A 23,936-nucleotide genomic window follows, 5' to 3' on the forward strand; every position below is an offset into this window, starting at 1 on the left:
ACAGTCAGGTCTAAGCTGGTAGAGGAGGTGGAAGTGACCCAATGTGCCACGGTTCATGTCATCCTTCTGCCATATGATCTCTGCAGGGGAGGGTAGAGAGCACTGATGTTGGCTGAGTACATCATTGGGGGGGGGGGAGGGTTTTTGTGTGTGGCAGAGCAAGATGAGTGTACCATGGGAAGGGAAGGAGGGGCATAACTACTACTACTACTTAACATTTCTAGAGCGCTACTAGGGTTACGCAGCGCTGTACAAAATACACAAAGAAGGACGGTCCCTGCTCAAAGGAGCTTACAATCTAAAGAACGAAATGTCAAGTTGGGGCAGTCAAGATTTCCTGGGTAGAGGTTAGGTGCCGAAGGTGACATTGAAGAGGTGGGCTTTAAGCAGGGATTTGAAGATGGGCAGGGAGGGGGCCTGGCGTATGGGCTCGGGGAGCTTGTTCCACGCGTGGGGTGAGGCGAGGCAGAAAGGGCGGAGCCTGGAGTTGGCGGTGGTGGAGAAGGGTACTGAAAGGAGGGATTTGTCTTGAGAGCGGAGGTTACGGGTAGAAACGTAAGGGGAGATGAGAGTTGAGAGGTAAGGAGGGGCTGCAGATCGAGTACATTTGTAGGTTAGTAGCAGAAGCTTGAATTGAATGCGGTACCTGATCGGAAGCCAATGAAGTGACTTGAGGAGAGGGGTGATATGAGTGTATCGGTTCAGGCGGAAGATAAGACGTGCAGCAGAGTTCTGAACGGACTGAAGGGGGGATAGGTGGCTAAGTGGGAGACCAGTGAGGAGTAGGTTGCAAACTGATTGTGCCACTAGTGTGTGTATGGGGCAGAGATCATTCTTGAAGGCTGTGCTATGGGGATGGTGGGGAAGAGAGAAATGATGGCTGGGGACAGGAGGAGGAAAGATGAGATGTGGCGGCATTAGCCTGGGTGGGGTGGAAGAATGAGAGGTGGCGGCAGGGCTTTTTTTGTGCCGGTACGCACCGGTATGGCATACCGACACATTTTTATTTATTTTTCCTTGCTGCTCATCCAGTCTCCAGCAGCTCCTGCTTCTCTCAACGAACACTGCAGCAATAGCAGTCCTGCCCCTGCTTCCTGGCGAGTCCTGTAGCTGGTCTGCACCCTTCCTCTCGCTCCCCTCTTCCTCGCAACTTTCCTTACTTTTCTTTAGCAACTCGGCAGCGTGGTGCAGCGATTAAGAGAGGCTGCCGGCATCAGGGCCTTACCTCTGTGAGTCCCACCGATCAGAAACAGGAAGTTGAAACAAAGTAGATGGGACTCGCAGAGTAGGAGGGAAGGCCCTGACACCAGCAGCCTCTCTTAATCGCTGCACCTCGCTGCTGAGTTGCTAAAGAAAAGTAAGGAAAGTTGCGAGGAAGAGGGGAGCGAGAGGAAGGGTGCAGGACTCTCTGGGTTGCAGGGGAAGAAAGTTAAAGAGTGAGGGACCAGAGTAGAGGTGTAGGTGCTGTACTGGGGTGGGGGGGGGGGGGGGGGGCACAGAGGAGGGAAAGATGTAATATGAGGAGAGAGATTCCATATGAGAGTGTGGTAGGGAGTGAAAAGATGCTGGCTACAGGGTGCAGGAACAAGGGAAGAGAAGGGGTTAAGCTAAACATGGGAATAAACAGTGACACAGAAGAGAAGGGGCAGGCAGGAACTATAAGGATAGGGATGCAGAGGGGCAGTGTTGAAAGTGGAGGAGAGAGGGACACGGGGTGATGTTGAAAGGGGGGTAGATAGGGGCACAGAGAAGCATGCTGGGGTAGATAGGCATACAGAGGAGGGCAATGTTGAAAGGAGTAGATAGGGACATGGGAGCATGCTGAAGTGGGGTAGAGAGGCACACATAGGGGCAATTATTATTATTACTACTACTACTACTTATTTCTAAAGCGGTACTAGATGTACGCAGCGCTGTACACTTGAACATGAAGAGACAGTCCCTGCTTGACAGAGCTTACAATCTAATTAGGACAGACAAACAGGACAAGCAAGAGATAAGGGAATATTAAAATGAGGATGATAAAATAAGGGTTCTGAACAAGTGAATAAGGGTTAGGAGTTTAGAGCAGCATCAAAAAGGTGGGCTTTTAGCTTAGATTTGAAGACGGCCAGAGATGCAGCTCGACGTACTGGCTCAGGAAGTCTAGTCCAGGCATATGGTGCAGCAAGATAAAAGGAACAGAGTCTGGAGTTACCAGTGGAGGAGAAGGGTGCAGATAAGAGAGAGTTACCCAGTGAACGGAGTTCCCGGGGAGGAATGTAGGGAGAGATGAGAGTGGAGAGGTACTGAGGAGCTGCAGAGTGAATGCACTTATAGGTCAATAAGAGGAGTTTGAACTGTATGCGGAAACGGATAGGAAGCCAGTGAAGTGACTTGAAGAGAGAGCTAATATGAGCATAACGACACTAGCGGAATATTAGTCGTGCAGCAGAATTTTGAACAAATTGAAGAGGAGAGAGATAGCTAAGTGGGAGACCTGAAAATACTGAAAAAAAGGGGGGGGGGAGCTAGGGACACAGAGGGGTCAGTGCTGCAAGAGAGGTAGATTGGTAAATAGAGGGAAATGCTGAAAAAGGGAAGGGGTGATAGGGACCATGGGCAATGCTGGCTATGGGGGTGGGGAGAGACCAGAGCAGTGCAGGCAAACGGTGAGGGGAAAAGATGACAATGTAGGGACATGGGGGTGGGGAAAGAGCAATGCATAATATGATGGAGAAGAGATATGGCAGTGCAGAATATGGGGTGAGGACAGACGGTTGCAATGCAGAATATGAGGTGGGGGGGGCGGATGGTGCAATGTAGAATGTAGGGGGAGTGAAGGCAATACATCCAGGGATAATGATTTTGTTTTTTGTTGTGGGTAGAGGAGGCAAGATGGAGTGATACTAGATGGTTGGGGGGGGGGGGGGGGCAGAGAGATGGGGCAATGCTGGTTGGTGATGTGTGAGGGAAGAGAGATGGGGGGATGATGGAGAGAGAGGAGCAATGCTGGATGGTTAGGAAAGAGAGAGAAAGGGGTGAGGCTGGTTGGCGGGGGAAGAGAGGGACAGATGTTGGAAATAGTGGATGGAAGAACAAAGAAAAAAAAGAAGGGAGTTGGTAGACATAAAAGGAGAAGGGGAGAGAAGGAAATGAACATAGATGGCAGGGAACGGAAGATATGTCACCCATGGATGAAGAGAAAGGTAAGAGCTGGAAATTATAGATTTGGGAAGGAGGCAGAATAATGGAAGAAAGTTGAATGTGAAAGATGGATATAGGGCAGGGAGTGAAGAGGAATGGAGGGAAGAAAAGAAATAGTGAATGGACAAGAGGCCCTGGAAACAAGAGTTCAGAGCAGAGAGAGAGGGAAGCAGAATTGGAGACAGGGAACAAGTAAGAAAAATGTTATTTTCAGTTTAGTAATTGAAATGTCCGTTCTGAAATTTACTTCTGCTGTGTATATTTTGCACTGTACAGGAGGAAATGTGAGGGGGGGATGTTTTTATGCGATTGTGTGGTTAAATGTTTTGTTTGATGTGCAGCCCTAATCTTTTAAAATTAATGATGCAACTGAAATATTGAGTTTTGTGTGTGTGTTGTAGGTTTTTTTTTTTTTAAGTTCTGACTGTTGCTTAAACAAGTCTAAAGTTATATTCTCACTGGGTGTACCTTGGAGGGGGGTGGGGGGGAGTGGGTGGCATTCTTACACACATGGCCATTTTATATTGAATTGATGACTGAGCTCTTTTTCTCCAGCTGTAGATTTCTGCCCTCCTATAGTTATGGAGCATCTGATTTGGCTCACAATGCGTTAGATAGTACCTGGAAATGGAGGATGCTTTCTTTCATGTTCTTCTGTTTTGACCAACGGCCAATCTCAGAATACAGGAAATTGCAATGGAGATGGGAAATGGCTCATATAGCCCAAAGGACAAAATATCTCCACTGGTTTAACGGCCTAGATAGGGTCACTTGTAAACCAGACAGGACCTTCATTCTAGGCATTTTTAAAAAACTTTACTTTCTAATTTTGTACTAGAACATCTACCACCCACGCCCCCCCAAAACTATTTATGAAAATTTCTGGTCAGCAGTTCATCAATAGTAGCCAAACTGATGGCTGGTCAGTGAATATAAGCACAATTGACCACCACTTCTTTTTTCGTTCTTTATGGGCACCATCCTTTTTTTTTTTTTTTAAGAAAATGAGCAGTGCTTTAAATTGTTTTTCTTTTGATCACTTAAGATGTAATACCATAAAGAGCCACCTAGATTTAGGTGGTGGAAATGCATAAATGGTAGTTCTCTAGTTTATTTATGTAAGCGGTTTCTTAGAATACAGACTAATGGAAAAGTGTGTGTCATGTTTTGTTGATGAGTGCACACATGGACGGAGCACGCAAATACACATGTTCATTATAGAATACTGTGATATGCATGTGTTCTGGCTAACATCTAGGTGCAGACATTTGAACCTGCAATAGGGTGATGTATCTAAATGTATATGCATGTGTGTTTGGCCAGTTATGCTAGTACCGTGTTTCCCCGAAAATAGGGCATCCCCATAAAATAAGACCTACCGAGGTTTTTGGTGCCCTTGGAAAATGTAAGGCCTAGCAAAGTTTTTCTTTTACCGGTAAGTAGGGTCGCCCACCCCCCTCCGTCACTCCGAAACTAACCTGAACTTAAGCCTCCTTTCACTTTCCTTCCCGTTCGCAGCAAGCAGCAGCAGGAGGGCAGGCCACTCCTTCCTTCCGTGTCCCGCCCTCGCCTGACGTAACGTAACGTCAGGCGAGGGTGGGGCATGGAAGGAAGGAGAGGCCTGCCCTGCTGCTCCTGTGAACTGGAAGGAAAGTGAAAGGAGGCTTAAGTTCAGGTTAGTTTCGGAGCGACGGAGGGGGGTGGGGTCCGGCGACTTCGGGTGGGAGCGCCATCTCGGGTGGGGGGGGGGGCGACCTCGGGTGGGGGGTTACCGGTAGTTGCAGGAGTGACGGAGGGAAGGTGGGCGGGCCAACCGTGTTTCCCCGAAATAATAAGACATCCCCTGAAAATAAGACCTAGCGCCTTTTTGGGCGCAAAAATTAATATAAGACAGTGTCTTATATTCGGGGAAACACAGTATGATCTAAAGAAAAGTAGGTGCCTACTTTTCTTTATAGAATAGGCTTGACATAGGTGCTTCCTTAGCTTCTTATCCTAGGGGTCCTGTTACAGAATTACCCTCCTGGTGCTCAGTGCATCCTGAAGAAGAGGCAGTTTGGAGCATTGATGGTGAGTATAGTATTTTAATGTACTAATGCTGGTGTATTTAGAATTGTTGCATTCAACTCGTAGCTTAAAATATAAACCATTAAAAAAAAATTGTTTAATTTCTTAGATCAAGAATACATGGGTATATTTGGCAGTTCACGGTATACACGTGTCCTAAAGTAGCAGCATTCAACTTTCTTTAATTTGTTTTCCCTTAAGTGCTCTCTGCATCTACTTGTTTTGGCATAGTCCCATTCTCAGTCGTATGTTCTTCCATGAGTATGAATTGTTTGAATCTCTGTTCTTGCCAGCAAGCTTGAGGGTTTGTGAAATATCTTAATCTTCTCAACACCCTAGCACTTTTTCTGTAAACGTGGCCCTTCTGAGTCATCGGAAGAGGCATTTGATTTTATGGCAGCGTTAGCTCTGGCAGTAAGGCAAGTAAGTGTGTTTAGATGTGGCAGTTTAAGCCTTTTCATGTCAAAACGTTTTTTTTCTTAACTAGAAGCTTGGTAGATTAAGAGGGGGCATTTTTGATATGATAATGTACAAAAACAAACCATTGGGATGTCTGGGGGCTGCAGTCTTAGTAGACTGGCCACACACAGACATTCCAGCAGAGTAGTGGAGCGGCCTAGGGGGCACTGCAGTGAACTTCACATAAAAGGTTCCAGGTACACATCACATCATAACCCCCTTATATGGTGAGCCGTCCAGGAATGGCAAAAAATGTACTGTGCCCAACTGTACACCACTAACACCTCTTGAGATTTAGATAAACTGCATAGAAACACATCTTAAAAATGGGTTTTAAAAATAGCAGTTGGGATGTTTTTACGAAAAACCATCCATCTACCGCTTTTTGCTGGTTTTTTTGGACATTTTCTCTGTTTTGAAAATGAGCCCCTAAATCTTTTATTCATAGATTCTTTGTTCTGTTCTGGAAAAAAATTACATTTTTAAATGGTCTTCCTTGAAATGGAAAGAAAAAATTACAGGCTGTATAGTATACCTCCTTGATTGTCAAATCACTTTAAGTAGCTTACAGTTCTGAAAAGAAATTCTTTTTTTACAGTGTTAAGAAAAATATATTGCCCTGTAAAATTTTACAAAGAAATATAAAACTTATGCAAAGGTATTGATAGAAATAACTTTCTATTGTTACTTTAAAGCAGCAGCATTGCTAGAGGACAGAAAAGGACATTCAGAATGTTTTATTTGTGATTTACTAACTGCCTTTATGAAGCAATTCACCCAAGGTGGTGTACAGCAGCTACAATTTAACATAAAACTTATAATTTTGTTAACAGCATAACAATAGTAAAATGACCAAATATAAATACAATTAATGAGGTAGACTTGAAAACGGCAAATTGAAACGTAGTGATAGGGCTACCATAAAACAGTATAAAAGATATGCAGATTTAACAGCACTGAAATTCAAATAACAGAGATAACTGATGTCAGCATAATACTAATGACACCTAATAAGCATGCATTAGAACATTCAAATAACATTCAAAATATTAAAAGGCTCCTTAAATCCAGTGCTTTTAGTATCTAATTTTGGCATCCTTAAATTCAAAGCCTTATCTTTCAGTGCTCCTTAAATCCAGTGTCCTGAAATTATCTGTTTAGTTCTAAGAGCCAGGGGCAGTGGAGCACCTTTTTGGTTATAGGGCCAAACAAACCGATCTGTGACAGCACCCAAAAAACTCTAATTGCTGATTCTATGTTGGGCAAAATATTGGTCTATCAATGGTCCCATTGACCCAACCTGTTCTGCTGCTTATGCTAAAAGCTGTCTCAAGGGGAAATGTTAAACTCTCAACACAAATAGTGCAAACTTATTTCCTTCATTTTGGTCTCAATGGAATAGGAATCAAACTTTTTAGGTCCAAATGCTGTTGTAGAAAGGGAGAGAAGTGCTTTTGCCCAAATCTGTTTTTCCTTATTTTGTTTACCATTGGCCATTGCTTAGGGCAGCGTTTTGGGCTAGGGGTGTCAAATGAAGATCCCAATCCCATATTGCTAATATAACAGTATTATGCAGCTGATTTCCACATTACCCTTTCATGGTTCAAAACTACATAAAGCCTATACGCCAAATTGTATAATGCATCCAAAGAAAGTACCATAATACATCCAGCATATAACAGCTGTAGACAGTTCAAAAGTCATGAAATAAGGTTTAAAAATCCTGCTAAAAGAGCATGTGATAAAAGCTCCAATATTTATTAGAAATATGGCTAGTGGAGAAGTTCCGGTTCCATTGGAATTTTCTTTTCTATGTTGTCTTATTCATTCATGGGAAGTCTGTTTCTGTTAAGGATACTTCCTCTGTGATACGTTATGTTATCTTGTTTGTGACATTTGGTCCTGCTCCTCTTGCTTTTTCTTTTTGTGTGTTTGCTGTCTTTTGGCATAGTCCTCTGAGTGCACTAGAAGGGCACATGCTGTTTCTCTGGTTCCTGAGTAGTCTGTTATATTACTTGCCGTTGTTCTATTAGTGAAAATTGTGAGCTTTGTCTTTTCTTGAACATCCTTTGTGTTTGTGTTATTTGTTCTTCCTTTGTAGTGTAACTGTTAGCCGCTTCTTATCCTCATTTCACTTCCTCCCTCTCCCTCCACCCCATCCACCAAGAACTGCTGCAGACTGTCCAAAGGGTTGGTGCCCTACTGTGTATGTCATGAGTGAATGAATGCCTGCCTGTGTTTCCATAGGTTTACTCTGGAGATGAATAGATATAACTATTTTTCTAATAGAGATCTTATGTTGCCTTCTTTCCTGCTTTGCAGGTGGTGGTGTCTGAGTTTTACCTTGAGTAATTTTGCTTTTTCTCTTTCAGTATGGTCCTGATACGCCTTTTCTTCTGAGTTCAACAGAACAGCCTCTCTCCAACCCCGGATGCAGCGGTTGCAGCAACAGCAGGACACGGCTTTTGTTTCCAGAGAGGATTTTTTTTTTTGAGACATGTAGTGTGCTAATAAATACTTTAATTTGTACAACTTCTGTATCCGTGTGTAATTAAATAGATTTAGTGATGTGTGAGTATGCTTGCAGCATAGGTTCCAGTGAACGTGAGGATTTTCTTTGAATGCTGGTGAAGGTAGACAGTTGTCGTTAATACTTATTTCCATAGTATCCCACAGATCAATCCAGAGACTTGTGGGTTATGTCCTTCCACCAGCAGGTGGAGAGAACTTCAGAGATTTTTTATATGTGCAGCCAGCTTTAACCTTGATATTCTCTCTGTCTAACAGGTGCAGTTGAAAAAAAAAATCAAAACAAAACCCACACACAGACTGAGAAGCGCTGTGCAATGCTGGGAGATTGGCACGGGGGAAGTAGTCTCTTCGGGAAGCTCGGCCCTCTTTATGTCGGCGTAAAAGGTGCGATGCGAAACGCTGCTCCCGGTGTGGGAAATGGAGAGCAGCATTGGGGGTGTGGGGAGGAGGTTGTGAAGCGTGCGCACATGCAGCAGGTGGATTGAGTCTTGGCAGGAAGCTCAGGCCTGCAAGTTATGCGCACCCCTGTGGGCGTCATCTTTTCTGTTCCACCTCGTTCACCACAACACATGGCAGCGTGTCAGTATCGGATGGAGCTCGCTCCTGCCCTGCCTGGACCCCAGCTTGAGAGGGGTTCCTTCGGAGGATGCTGGGGACGATGGTATTCCTTTCTCGCCAGAGTTTGTGTTTAATGCACAAAACTTTCCTGCTAAAGTGTGCAGGGGTCCCTCAGTGTCCTGACACCTTCCCCTCTGCCCCAGGACCTCTTTCCTTTCAGCAGCCTCTTCTGCCCAAGCGGCCAAAGGTGGAGGCTTTGGATCTGGGTGACGTTTCAATTGCGTCTGACACGGATGACTCCCTCCTTCCTGGGGACTCCCCTCCAGGGTCTGTGGACTTTATGGAGGGAGAGAACTGTTGCTAGAGGAGTGGGATGACCCCATGGCGGCACATCTGTTTTGGAGAGATGAACTTCCCGCCCTTATAGTCCGTGCACTGAAGATTTTGAATATTTCTTCACCTGAGCCCGCGTCTGTTCTTCCGCCCATCCCTTCTATTATGTCTGGGACCAAGAGCTCCACAAAATCTTTTCATATTCATGAGGCTATGAAAGTCCTTATCTTGGAGCAGTAGGATATGCCAGACACAGGACTGAGGGTAGCACGGGTGATGACGTGCCTCTACTGTTTGCTAGCGTTGGATTTGGAGTCCCTAAGGCTGTCCACGGTGGATTCTTTGATTATGGCAGTCACTAAAAAGACCACACTACCGGTTGAGGTTGGTTTGGCGCTTAAGGACCCGCAGGACCGTAAGCTAGAGTTGTCTCTCAAACTTTCTTTTGAGGTGGCAGCATAAGTTTTCAGGTATCAGTGTGTGACCCGTATGCAGCCTGGGCATACTTTTTGTGGGTCCAGAAGACTGCCTTGGCGGAGGAACTCATTGCCTTTTTGCCGGCTGTGGAATCTGGGCTGGCATACTTGGCGGGTCTGCTATGGGCTTCAGCCAAAGAGGTTTCATTGGCAGTCACGGCACACCACTGGATTTGGTTGGGACATTGGGCAGCAGGTGTGGCTTTTAAATCATTCCTTGCATGACTGCCCTTCCAAGGGAATCTTTTCTTCGGGGAAGATCTGGGAAAGATTAAGGTGCTAGGCGATTCTAAGGGCCAGCACCTGCCTGAAGATAAATCCAGGACAGGCTTGCTTATTGGCATGTCCCGCTCTCGGGTCAGGGAGGTGAAACCCTATCGTCCAGGGCGCTCTGGGGCCTTCAAAGAACTTGCTTTCTGCAGAAAACGCAGCCCTTTCATGAAGAGCACCATAATTCGACTCCTGCCTCTAGGAGACGGCTTCCATCTAAAGATTCCCAATGATGGGGCCCTAGTCCATCCTCTACCGGTTGTTGAGGGACGGCTATTCCACTTCCCAGGGGAATGGACCAGCGTAACCTTCGATGAGTGGGTCTTGGAAGTCATCCGGGACAGCTACAAACACGAGTTCACACGCCCCGTGGTGGATTTTTTCCTAGATTCTTCCTGCAAGACTGCCGCTAAAGTGAAGGCGGTTTGAGCGACCCTTGCAGACTTGCAGTGGCTAGGTGCAGTATGACTTGTGCCCCGGAAGAGCTTGGCCTAGGTTGTTATTCTATTTACTTCGTGGTCCCCAAAAAGGGAGACTCTCCATGTTCTGGACCTCAAGTTTGTAAACAAGGCCTTGTGGGTTCGCCATTTCCGTATGGAAACCTTGCATTCAGTTATTGCCACAGTGCAGCTGGGGGAGTTCGACAGCCCTCAATCTCAAGGAGGCTATTTACACATTCCTATTTGGCCGCCTTATCAGTGTTTCCTTCACTTTGTGGTGGTTGGTCAGCACTTGGGCTTGCTACGGCGCCCTGGACATTTTCCACAATCATGGTGGTCTTCGTGGCCTGCCTCCGGAAGGAGGGGGTTCAGGTACATCTCTGTTTGGATGATTGGCTCATTTGGGTGTTGTCTTGAGAGAAGAGTCTCAAGGTGACGGACAGTCATCAGTCTTTCGCAGTCCCTAGGCTGGGTGATCAGTTTGTCCAAATGCCACCTGTCTCCCTCGCAGTCTCTAGAGTACTTAGGCGTGATATTCAACACTCAGGTGGGGACGGTGTTCCTGCTGGCAGTGTGCAGGCTACCTAGGCGTGATATTGGACACTCAGGCAGGGATGGTGTTCCTGCTGGCAGTTCACAAGCTACGGCTCCAGAACCAGTTGGAGAGCTTGTTGTGGATGCCAGTGCCGCGGGCCTGGGATTATTTACAGGCGTTGGGGTCCATGGCAATCAAATTGGATGTGGGTTTGTGGGCCAGGAGCCACATGCAGCCCCTTTGTTGTCATTGCTCAGGCCACAGCTGGTGGTCTCCTCTCTTGGAGGATTACATGGTCAGGGTGCCATGGACACTTTGTTCCAGGTGGGCGATACATTGGTGGCTGATCCTGGAGAACATGCAAAGGGGCTTCCCACTAGCGGTACCCGACTGGGTGGTCATTACCACGGACGCCTGCCTTTCTGGCTGGGAGACCCATTGCCTCGGGCAGATGACCCGGGGACCTGGTCCTCAGTAGAAGCGACCTGGTCCATCAACTGGTTGGAGCAGTGAGCAGTTCGCTTAGCACTCTGGGAGTTTGTGATGCTCCTTCGGGGTCATCCTGTGCGAGTTCTTTTGGACAGTATGACGGTGGTAGCTCACGTGAGCAGACAAGGGGGCATCAACAGTGCGCCTCTGGCGCAGGAGGTGCACCTGGCCTTCCTTTTGGCACGCATTGTGAGTTCTGTAAATGTGCAGGCGGACTTCCTCAGTTGGAACAAGCTGGACCCGGGAGAATGGGAGCTCTCAACAAAGGCTTTCGAACAGATAAAAGATCATTGGGGGATTCTGGTGATGGATCTCATAGCAAACAAAGCCAATGCGAAAGTACCCTACTTCTTTGGCAGAGGTAGGGAATTTAGGTTGGAGGGGATCAATGTTCTTCTCCAAAGTTGGTCCTTGAGTTTTCCTTGTCTCTTCCCGCCGTGGCCCATGGTGGGGGTGAGTGGTGGGCCGCATCCCCAGGTATCTGGGTTGGGTGATCCTGGTAGACCTGGATTGGTCCTGGTGTCCATGGTAAGCGGATCTCATCAAACTCTTGGCCGATCGCCCCCCTACGACTGTCTACTCCAGGCGGCCTTCTGATTCAGGGACCCATCATGATGGAGGATCTCTCCCCTTTTTGTCTTATGGGCTTGGCCCTTGAAACGATGTGTTTGAGGCGGAAAGGTTACTCAGACACTCATTGCTACCATGCTGCAGGCGAGGAAGCACTCTACTTACACAGTGTATGCTTGAGTCTGGCGCACATTTGAATCTTGGTGCTTCTCATCGGGAGTCTCGACGGCTTCAGCGTCATTGACTGTTATCCTGGCCTTTCTACGTGATGGTCTCAAGAAGTCTCTGTCCTTGAGCTCTTTGGTTCAAGTGGTAGCCTTGGCCTATTTTCAGGACCGTCTGCACGGCTCCTCGATCGCCACACACCCAGATGTTCGTTTTCTACGTGGGGGACTGAACCATCTTCGGCCACCATGTTTGTCAGATAGAAAACAGAGAGTAGGGTTGAATGGTCAGTATTCTCAATAGAAAAGGGTAGATAGTGGGGTTCCCCAGGGGTCTGTGCTGGAACCTCTGCTTTTTAACATATTTATAAATGATCTGCAGATGGGAATAACTAGTGAGGTAATTAAATTTGCTGATTACACAAACTTATTCAAAGTTGTTAAATTGTAAGAGGATTTTGAAAAATTACAAGAGGACCTTACAAGACTGGGAGACTGAGCATCCAAATGGCAGATGACATTTTAATGTGAGCAAGTGCAAAGTGATGCATGTGGGAAAGAGGAACCTGAACTATAGCTACGTGATACAAGGTTCCACATTGAGTCACCAACCAGGAAAGGGATCTTGGCGTCCTTGTTGATGATATGTTGAAATCCTCCAGTGTGCAGCAGCAGCTAAGAAGGCAAATAGAATGTTAGGTATTATTAGGAAAGGCATGGAGTACAAAAATGAGGATGTTATAATGCCTTTGTATCGCTCCATGGTGTGACCACACCTCAAATATTATGTGCAATTCTGGTCACCGCATCTCAGAAAAGGTACAGAGAAGGGTGACAAAAATGATAAAGGGGATGGGACAACTTCCCTATGAGGAAAGGCTAAAGCGGTTAGGGCTTTTCAACTTGGAGAAAAGTTGGCTGAGAGGAGGTATGATAGAGGTCTATAAAATTAGTGGAGTGGAACGGGTAGACGTGGATCACTTGTTTACTCCTTCCAAAAATACTAGGACTAGGGGACACATAATGAAGCTACAAAGTAGTAAATTTAAAACAAATAGAAGAAAATATTGCTTCATTGAATGTGTAATTAAACTCTGGAATTTGTTGCCAGAGAATGTGGCAAAGCAGCTTAGCAGTGTTTAAAAAAGGTTTGGTTAGTTTCCTAAAAGAAAAGTCCATGGGTTGTTATTAAAATGGACTTGGGGAAAATCCACTGCTTATTTCTAGGATAAGCAGCATAAAATGTATTGTACTGTTTTGGGATCATGCCAGTTACTTGTAACCTGGATTGGCCAATGTTGGAAACAAGATGGTGAACTTGATGGACCTTCAGTCTGTCCCAGTATGGCAATACTTATGTAACTTATATAGTCATCTGCCCAAAGTGGGCAATGTGCCACTTAGCAGTCTGGATGGGCCATTTTTGTCGTTATGTATCATTTTCTGTGTTACGCTGTGGGAACTGGGTGTCTTTTCAAGAGTGACGAGAGAAGATGGAATTCTTTTTATCACAATTCTTTCTTGATATTTGGTGATTAGTATTTTCCATTCTAGTGTAATCAGATACAATAAAATTAAAGTGAATGGTGGATGTGTGAGCTTAAACTTCTGTCATCTGAAATTGAGAGCTCGAAGGGGGGGGGGGGGGGGAGAACATACCCAGACTTAGGCTTTCTATAAGCTGGTGTTAATCCTTTTTGAGGTAAAATCCTTGGGGAGGCAAATAACTGCATATCTAAGTTGATGAAAATACTTTTGGAAGCAGGGCTGTAGTTGAATCTGATAGTGGAGAGTATCGGCGTACTCTGCGTTTGCACAACAAGAACAATGGCCAAACTTTCTCCTTTCTGCTGCATAGTATGTGGCATTGTGTAAGGATCATCATTGTCCTCTAAATGTTGTTTTTATAGCCGTATGGCTTTGTGATAGTATCCATGCATCAATACTCGTGACAAAAGCCAGTTATTCCCCTGTGAAACTTCTTTGGAGGGACATTCAGTTCCTAAGACATCATTTCAGAGTTACCGAGTGGGTAAGAGTAAAGGTTAAGCTGAGCCCAGGAAAAACTGATGCTCTGTGTGGGAGGCAAGGTTAAATAGTGGCCTAAAGTGGGCTTTAAGTCTGCTAAGATTAAGAACCTGGAAGTTACTGTTAACTCTGTTGCTTTTGTAGATGAGAAGTCATCAACAGTTACCAAAAATCATTATTCATAAATTTGTGATTTAGATTCCTTTAGTTTAAATATGGGTGTATCTGTAATTCACCACATAGCACTGGATTACTGTAAGGTGGTTTGTTTGATAATTTACAACGGATCGAGAGGGCATAGGATGAAGATGAAAGGAGAAAGGTCTTTAGAAGTAACCTAAGGAAATACTTCTTCACGGAAAGGATGGTGAATTTGTGGAAAGGCCTCTATGTGGAAGTAGTGTGGATGAAAACAGTATCTGAATTCAAGAGAGCTTGGGACAAGTACATAGGATCTCTAAGGGAATGATAGCGAGTAGATGGCATGGATGGGTAGACTGGATAGGCCATATGGTTTTTATCTGCCTACATTTTTCTATGTTTCTATATATTACATTTGCCATTGCTGGTTTCTATGTGGTTTACAAGATAAGTAAAGGAAAAGAAGGAGGGGCAAGAGGCTATGGAATATGGAAAGGCAGAGTGAATAGATGTGTCTTCAGTGCAGTTTTAAATTTGGTGTAAGAGTGTTTAAGTGGAGCTGAGTAGTCAAAGAATTCCATAGTTTACTTCCCATGTAACTCGAGTGATGTCAAGGCAAATGTCAGAGGGAGAGGGAAGAGTAAATCTTTGTGCAGCGAACAAATAGGCTGGGGAGTGGGGCATAAGGGATAAGAAGATGGGATGAAGGAGCTGACCCTTAAAGATGAGCGTGAAGACTTTAAATTGAATACTCGCAGATAAAGGGAGCCAGTGTTTAAGCTGTAGAAACGGAGTGCTGTGATAGAAAGGATTGGACCTGTGAAGGAAGCAAACAGCAGTGGATTGCACTGTTTATTTGGGACTTGTGCAAAAAGTTCCTTTCATGATTGGATGCTGCAAAAAACTGCATCGAAAAAGGGCTACTTGTAATCATTTTGCTTTGCCAGAGTTGTTTAAATTACTATGGGGCTCTATTACTAAAGCGTGTTAAGAAGTAATGTGTGAATTACCAATTTCAAGTTTATTTATTGACTTACTACCCTGCCCATCAAGGGGATGCCTGGGCGGCTTACAGACTACATAGTTTAAAGGTGGAGGGAGAGAGAGAGCTTGCGGAAAATAAAGAAGAAGAAAGGGGAGGGGTGGAACTAAATTAATTTATAGGAAAAGGAGAGGGGATAATAGAGGAAGTGGGCTGAGGCTGATCTCTGCTTGAACCCAAAATAGAACTAAGAGTATGCATCTTGAAAGGAATGTTTTATGGCTAGTTTTGTAATTCAAAAGAGAGGTTTTTTTGACAGAAGTGCTGGGCAACGTATTCCAATGCTTGAGGGCTTGGACTGAGAAGATTGCTTTTCTGGTGTGTTGGTTGAATATTTCTTGAAAGGTTGGAACCGTGAGCAGATTTTGGAAATTCAAGCGTAATGTTCTAGTGGTTGTATGTGTGATAAGCAGATGAGAGATATTCTGGTTCGTTCACCTGATTGAAGAATTTTAAAGACCAAGAGCATGATTTATAGATAAAATGGTGAGGAAGGGGATGCCAATGGGCTGCTTTCAGGAGGGGTGTTACGTGATTAATTTCTTATTTGTTTATGTAGAACTGTAGATTTTGTGATGATCTTTGCGTTCTAAACAAGATTGTAGACTGCACTTGTGGGTAATGTTAAAGAATATATATTTTTTGTTTATAATTCAGGGTAAACATGCATATAAGGCATTCCCAAGAGTTCTGTTTGAGCAGAGTTGCAGTGTGCACATGTCCATTTATAAAATACATGAGCACACTCCAGAAAATATGCAGATATTCACACCTCCAGAGCAGGTGCAAACTTTGTGCAAGAGAATTTTTAGTCCTACTGGGAGTTAATACACAAGTTTGTTTTATGAAGGTACATAAGCACCTGTATTGCCTTGTTAAAATAGGCACCTTTTTTGGACTTTTCAAATAGGTGTTCTGTTATGAAATTAGCTCCTTGAAAGCAGAGCCTCTCAGATATGGAACTCTCTTCCCATAGATTTAAAAACTAAGGCGTCCTTTTATTAAAGTGCATTAATGGATTTAGCACACTCTAATGATTAGCGTGTGCTAATTAATCTAACCATAATGGGCATCTTATCTATATATCACGTCTAAAAAAAAAAATCAGCATCGAAAAAAACCACACCTAGGTGTATTCTGTAAAGTACACCTAAATTTAAGCATGCTTTTATAGAATATGCCTAAACTTGAGTGGTTGCCTGTCCGTGTAACTAAATTTAGTCACAGCCAGTTATGCGAAGTAAAACTTGATGTAAATGCTGATGCCTAAATTAGGCACTGCTGGGGTGTATTCTATAACAACGCACATAGATTTTAGAAATGCCCACGACCTGCCCATTCCACACTCATAGCCATGCTTCCTTTTCAGCTTTGTGCCTTAGAATTTACGCACATCAAGTTACAGGATACACTTAGTTGTGCTTGTAAATTCTAATTAATGCCAGTTAATGTCATTGCTTTTTAATTGGCAATTAGTGCTGATTGGCTTAGCTAATTAAGTTGCGCGCAGAATACAACCTGATTTGCTTGCACAACGTATGTCGCGCTATATAGGATCTCGGGGTATATGCCTATGGGCCTCTTGATGTTAGAACTGGCTTGAAGACTATAAAAAGTACAAAGTGGGTATTTGTACCTCTTATCATTAGCACATCTTAGTAAGGACCCTAAAATCTAATTATGAATTCCTCCATAACCTTTTTTTTATAAACCAAATTTTGATCGTCTGTTTTTAGAATGCTGCAAATGTTTGTATATATATTTGGGATTATTTTAGAAGCTTGTGGCAATTACTCGTGTAGATAGCTTTCCACAATCATTTACAAGTGGAGATCCACACTACAGAGGTTTCAAGAAGATGTGGTTTGGGTGTGCCTTGGGGCAGGACAAAATCTGCCTGTGTTCCTCTTTTTATAAAGTAAATACCCATTGTATGAGAGAATTTTCCCTGTCTGGTTTTGCAGCAGCTCAGAAGCACAACATACCCACCACTTAGAAAAGGCAAGAGTTACAGGAGGTGGATCAACCTCCTTGCATCCTTTTAGTAAATATCCCTGATTGTATTACAGGCAACCTGCTTTTTTTAAAGCTAGTTTTGCACTTTTTGCTATTTCAAGGAGGATTTTATTTCACAGTTGCCCAAAATGATGTACTCTTTGGAATTTTGTGGATGTTTTTAAGAAGATCCTGTACTTATTTTCTTAGGCTGGAGAAACTGCTTTTGTATTTAAGGGTAGAATCCTAGGTTTGTTCATAAACCGTATAATTTTTTCTTCTCTTCATCTAGGTCCCATAAAAAGAGAGCTTGGACGGCATGCAAAGTTGTGAAACATCTTCAGACAGCACTGATGATCCTCTTAGTAGTGGCCTACGGAGAAGACGACAGCCTCGAATAGTAGTTATTGGTGCTGGGCTTGCAGGCCTATCGGCTACAAAATCCCTCTTGGAGAAAGGTTTTACAGATGTAACAATCCTTGAGGCATCTGACAGAATCGGAGGCAGAGTGCAGAGTGTGAAACTTGGTAAAGAAGGCTTTTAATTTACAGAACTTTGGATTGTGGTCTTTATGTTGGCGGTTTGAAGGATCTCATCCTGCTGATTTCCAAATGAGAAGGCATTTTGGTGTTTGCTCTAGAAGAGTTGAAATGTTGTGATTATATTAGTCTGAGCAATAAGTCGATAACTGAAATCTATGGAAGCTAGTGACGCTGTAGGAGAAGAGGGTAACTGTTGTAAACTGTGATATTATGATTGATGAGTTAGGAACCCCTTTTACTAAAGCTTAAGCACGCTAAAGTATGCACTAAGCTTTAGTAAAAGGGCTCCTTGGAGATAATCACCATTAACCCATTAGTGCCCAATGTTCCCATATTTGTTCCCACATCTAGGAGCATTGGGCACTAATGTGTTAAAACAGTGGTATAGCCAGACCTCGATGTGCAGGGGGTCCAGAGACCAAAGTAGGGGGCACACTTTGGCCCGCCTTACAGCTGCCTCCTCACATACCTTGGCAGATGGGTTCCCCAACCCCCACCAGCTGAAGCGTTTGTCCAGCGCTGGTCTCCGCTACATTGTCTGCCCTGCTCTTCACCTCAAGTCGCAACGTGTGCACACTTGTTTTAATGAAATTGAGCATGCGCGAAGTGTCGTCATATGCTCCGTTTCACTGAAATGATCATGCACACAATGTGAATGGGCCATGTCGGTACTAGCGCATGGACAGCTGCTAGCTCTGCTTGGTAAACCGGAGCATAATGCACAATGAATATCGCATAGTGTGCATACGCGTGTAGGTGCTAGTTGGGGTTGTCCTTTAAGTGTTTAGAATTGTTTTTCATTTTTCAGTCCAGACTTTAAATTATCCCAAGTTGTGATATTTTTAAGGGTTATCAAACAGTCCAAGATTTTCCAAAATAAACTCTCGGTGGCTAACCTTTTGTTATAAGTCACCAGCTTTATTTTGCAAAGGATTGTATTCCATAATAGTGCCATCTGCCATTGATCAAGTTATTTTGCCTGAGCACTTGCTTGCAACAGGCAGAAGACTCAGAAAATCTGTCGGTTGAAAACCTTACTTGTTCTTCATCACCAGTGCTGCTAGCCTGGAGCAGGGGTAAACATATATAATTTATTTATTTTTATTTTTTAACCGTATGATTTAAAAATTCTCGGTGGATTACAATTAAAACATACATAATCAAATATCAAAAGCATACTAAGACAATACAATATAAAAATTAATAAATTAACGTCACTAAAACTGTCAGCTTTCATCATCTGGTACAAGTATTAGGCTTGTCAGACTTCAAATATGTTTGATAAACAGTGTCAATTTCCATCCTGTGATATAAACATGAGCTCACTAGGCTTGTCGTATGCTGTATGCCTGTTGAAACAGCATAGTTTTTAATTCCATGTTAAATTTTTCCATATTGCGAGGTGTTCTCAACTTTAATAGCACAGAATTCCAAAGTTTGGGAGCAACAGTATTAACAATGAGGACTGATGGTCTAATTTTTTTACCACATGAAATGAAGACGCATGTAGTGGAATCCTCTCTGCCGATTACAATGCTCTAGGAGATTAATAAAGACGCAAGCTTTCAGAGATAATAATAGAAACCTCATTGTTTAATATCTGCTAGGAAATTTGCTAAACATGCATGTAAACCCTAAACTCCACTAGAGTCTGCCTTTGGAAATGCCTAGGTAAATGAATAAGTATGCATAGGACTGCTGTCCAGCCTACATCTATATGTGCATTTGACTTGGGGGCTCATTTTCAAAGCACTTAGATTTGAAAATACGCCTCTTATTACTTTAGAAACATCTCTTTCCATGTGTAAAACCCAGTTCTAAACATGGGCGGCCTTTCTAAAATGTCTATTCCTTTGGTCTTCATGCCTAGTTTTCAAGAGCTGTCAGGTTGTCAGGATATCTATAATAAATATGCATGAGAGAGACTTGCATACAGTCTCTCTCATTCATATTTCCTAGGGCAGTTGGAGTCCTTCAAGAACTGCTAGTGATGACTAAGAGTTATTCTATTCTAGTATTTTAGGTAATGCTAACATCAGCATGTATACACGGATGAATCGGGCTATGAATAACCTTGGCTCCATAGAGCATTGTTTCTAGCACTTCATCTCAAATGGGTAACCAGCACTCAGATAATATGCTGCTTACAAGTATTTAAATATTGTGCCAGAATGTAAACTTAATTTCCTGTATTCACTGCATGTTTTGTAGCTTCTGAGCCACACAAAGATGTACAAATTAGGGTTCTTGTTGCTGTTTAGAGGTCAAATTCAGTTTTGCTTAGCTAAATTTCTTGAGATACGTGAGCCTGTAGAAGAGGAAACCGTAGGGCGTTGCTTAGAAACATCAGCTTGAAAAACTTGCAGCCTTATAGAATATGAATAACCAGCTAATACCTATCTAGTCACATAGGCCTTTAGTCTGCAAACTTCAGGGTATGTACCAAGTTAATGAAAATGCATATTCTTAGAGTGTGGTCCCTTGCACCTTTTGGCATCAATTTAAAATCAAAACAGGTGGAAGATACTAAAGTGTAATGGAGCCACTAAATTTTCTGCATTTTACTATTCTCAGGACAAGCAGTCTTTGAACTGGGAGCTACGTGGATCCATGGTTCAAATGGCAACCCGATTTATCATCTAGCAGAAGACAATGGCTTGCTGGAAGAGACTACAGATGGGGAGAGAAGTGTTGGTCGCATCAGTCTTTATTCCAAAAATGGAGTGGCCCATTACCTCACAAACAATGGCCAAAGGATTCCGAAAGATTTGGTTGAAGAATTCAGTGATTTGTACAACGAGGTGTGTGGATATTTGGGATGGTGAATCTGGGTGTATGTTTCTGCTAGCAAATAACTTCTCTCATTTGGTTTAAAATATGATGAGAATTTGCCTGTAAATGTAGTTTTAGTCCAAAGGCCAGAATCTATCAACTTGCCTGATATAACTTCATTTATTCAGACTTTTAGTAAAGTGCCATCATATTTTAGTTTATAACATTTCCGAAGACGAATGCATCCCAAATTATAAGAAACAGCTAGGAAAATATATTGTAGCTATCTGGGACATTCAAGTTCATGGAGAGTATCCAAGAGCAGTACCCGGGGGAAAAGCAGAAAGTGGGGAAGGGATTTACCATTAGTTAGAAGGCTGCTGGGATAGTCCTGAGATGAGGGAGAGCCAGAACTCCACGCCTGTCATATGCTACCTGTATAAAAAGGTTGCCAGAGGCAAAGACATTGCAAGAGTCAGGATCACAGGATAGAGAGTCTGTATTGCTTAGAGGATCACAGGGTAGAGAGGTAGATGAAACCTTTTTGATATTTTGTATTAACAGAAGAGAGAGAGAGACAGTTTATAAACTTTGCTGACTTTGAGACTGTTTTGGGGGTAAACCTTGTAGCGCAGCCCAAGACAAACCATTACATCTGTTGCTTTTTGCACCTCACAGTCCCGGTTCTGTCGTTAAACAAAGCTGTGTTTAGGTTTTATGAGATAATCTTAGCCCACTCTTTCCTGCCAAAACCAGAGCACTCTAGATAGCATAGGACTTCGGTCTTTGCTCACAATCCTCGAGGACTGTCAACAGGTCAGATGTTTGATTTCTTTAATGAATATGCATGGAAGAGATATTCATGTCTACTACCTGTATTACATACAAATCTCACTCGTGCATATTCATTAAGGATATATCATGAAAATCTGACCACTAGGAGCCCTGGACTGAGAGTGAAGACCTAGGCCATAGGAACTGGAGTTAGATGATGTTGGCAGCAGGAGTTCATTATTTCATGCCCTTTAGGTAGACTCAAAGGGTTACTTTAATTTCCATTATGCTAAGTAAGGATTTTCCCAGCTGAATATACAATTGAACAATATTTTAAAAACAAAACTACAGTCTGTATAAGTGAACATCCAATGGAGCTGCCTTAGGGACTGTTCTTTCCCCATTTCCATTTTGGATGGCAAGTTTAATAAAGCGATTTGTTTGATGCAGTTTGATGCTTAAATGGTAGAGTTAGAAATACTTGTGCTGGCCTCATCCTTGGAACTGATGTTAATTTCTGCTTTGGCCCCTAGGTGTCTAAGGAGTGGGTCTCTCTGCATCTACTCTACTCTCTAGAGTCTTCTCCCCTTTCTCCCTTCTCATTTCTGTGTTCATCTGACATCTGCTCAAGTTCTTCACCTCTTCTGCGACGTGTCAGCCTGCCTTTCTGCGTTTACCCTTCAGAGAGTTCTTCCGTCATCCTGACCTAACCTTTAGGCGGTTTCTGTTGCATTTCTCAGGCTTTTCATCCATCACAACATTGTACATCTTCACATAGAATGAACCCTGTGGCTGATCCAGTAGGATCATAGGGCCCTGTGCATTGACAGCTTTGTTATTTGGGGATTGCGTTATGGAATTTGATGTATGATGTGAGGGTTTTTTATATTGTAAAATTCTCTGCATTTAGGTTGTATGTTATCTAGAAAGGATTGCAATTTTCTTTGGGTTTCAATGATGGAGTGAGCAATAGAGCAGCAATCAAGCTGAAATAAAATAAATATGTTCCATACGATTAAGCAGATACATCACTCTCCAGGGTAGGCTTATGACATTCATTTGCATCTGATTAATACAGTTTCTACATTGAACACCACATTTATATATGTTAATACCCAGTGTTCGCTCAGTTTACTCATTTATGGTTTCCCATATTTTGTGACATGCAGTGTGTACTGGGTACCGGTAGAATGGCAGGACTCTCTATACTGAACCTACCGCCCAGACTGGTTACCAGAAATGAAAGCGGCAGAGAGGAACCTGTCTGTCAGGTTGGCATTGAAGCCCTGAGCAGTTCCCACAGTGGCAGTCTACCCTTTCCAAACCTCGGCCCTGTTCATCTTAATATCCCACTACAATTCATTAATAAAATCATGGAGGCTAATCTCTTTTAATGAGGCACTTTTGGTGTAATGAGGCACTTAAGTTATGCCTCTTGTATTAAGACATATACTACTAAAAACCAAAGATCTATGCTGTTGAAAAAACATGAAACAGGCTCACAGCAGTGTAAAGTGAAAAACTTTTAAATGCTTATACGCAGGGCCGTGCCTAGGGTCTCCGGCGCCCCCCTGCAGTTGCCCCCCCCCCCCCCCGAAAACGATCGCTACACTACCCGCCCTCTTCTCCCCAGATCCTTTTCCTTTTTTTTTTTTTGTTTAAATTTACCTCTGTCTGGCGGCAGCGTAGCGTTAGTGAGAAGGAGGCGGCGCTCCCCCGCCCCGACGTGTCAGTCTTCCCTTCGCTCAGTGTCCCGCCTTCTTCTGATGTCATTTCTGATGTCATAAGAAGGCGGAATTGAGCGAAGGGAAGACTGACATGTCGGGGCGGGGGAGCGCCGCCTCCTCACTAACGCTACGCTGCCGCCGGACAGAGGTAAATTTAAACAAAAAGGAAAAGGATCTGGGGAGAAGAGGGCGAGGTAAGCATGGTGCGGCGGGGCGCCCCCCAGAGGATGGCGCCCTCCTGCCATGCTTACCTCGCTTACCGTGTTGGCACGGCCCTGCTTATACGACAACTCATGTTATAAGTTGATAAATATCTTAATATTTTTTAAGAGTACCCTCAGAAATATCCACCTATTTTAAGGCAATATCATTGGATTTGCCAGGTGGCATAGCACATCTTTCATAGGGCTAACTCTTATTCATAAGTGTAAGTGCTATTGCCTGAATCAGCAAGTGCTAACAAATAATATAGTGCACAATGTTAAAGAAAAAACGTGAACTTAACTTTAAACGTTTTAAAAAAATTTTTTTTAGTAGGAATACTCAGCTTGCTTGTCCAGCTTGCTTGCTGTGTACTTCCCAGTAACAAGGTGTAACTGCCCAAACGGCTTCCCCTGGTGATAGGATATGATATATTTTTTTTTTACCAAGGAATGTGGGGTTTGATTTTGCATTTTTCTTGTATTAAGACAACATTCCCCCCATTTTTTAAGCTTAGGCACACATTTTTGCACTTAAGACCAGATTCTGTAAATGGTGTCTAAAATATAGACACATCCAAAAAAAGCACTTAATGCTATTCTATAAACCGAGCCCAAAATTAGGCGCAAAGGGCC

At 43.5% G+C, this 23,936-nt stretch overlaps 1 protein-coding gene across 2 annotated transcripts in view; it reads left to right on the forward strand.

The window, feature by feature from the left end:
- Positions 1-23,936, forward strand: part of SMOX (spermine oxidase) — a 135,686-nt gene that overhangs the window by 52,842 nt on the left and 58,908 nt on the right. For both annotated transcript variants that reach the window (XM_030191020.1, XM_030191019.1), the window contains 2 exons: positions 17,578-17,812; positions 20,402-20,628. In XM_030191020.1, coding sequence (XP_030046880.1) covers positions 17,605-17,812; positions 20,402-20,628 — 435 coding nt within the window. In that variant the 5' untranslated portion in view covers positions 17,578-17,604. The remainder of the gene's footprint in view (positions 1-17,577; positions 17,813-20,401; positions 20,629-23,936) is intronic.

This window comes from Microcaecilia unicolor, chromosome 2 (genome assembly GCF_901765095.1).
Source record: "Microcaecilia unicolor chromosome 2, aMicUni1.1, whole genome shotgun sequence".
In the NCBI taxonomy this organism is placed as follows: domain Eukaryota; kingdom Metazoa; phylum Chordata; class Amphibia; order Gymnophiona; family Siphonopidae; genus Microcaecilia; species Microcaecilia unicolor.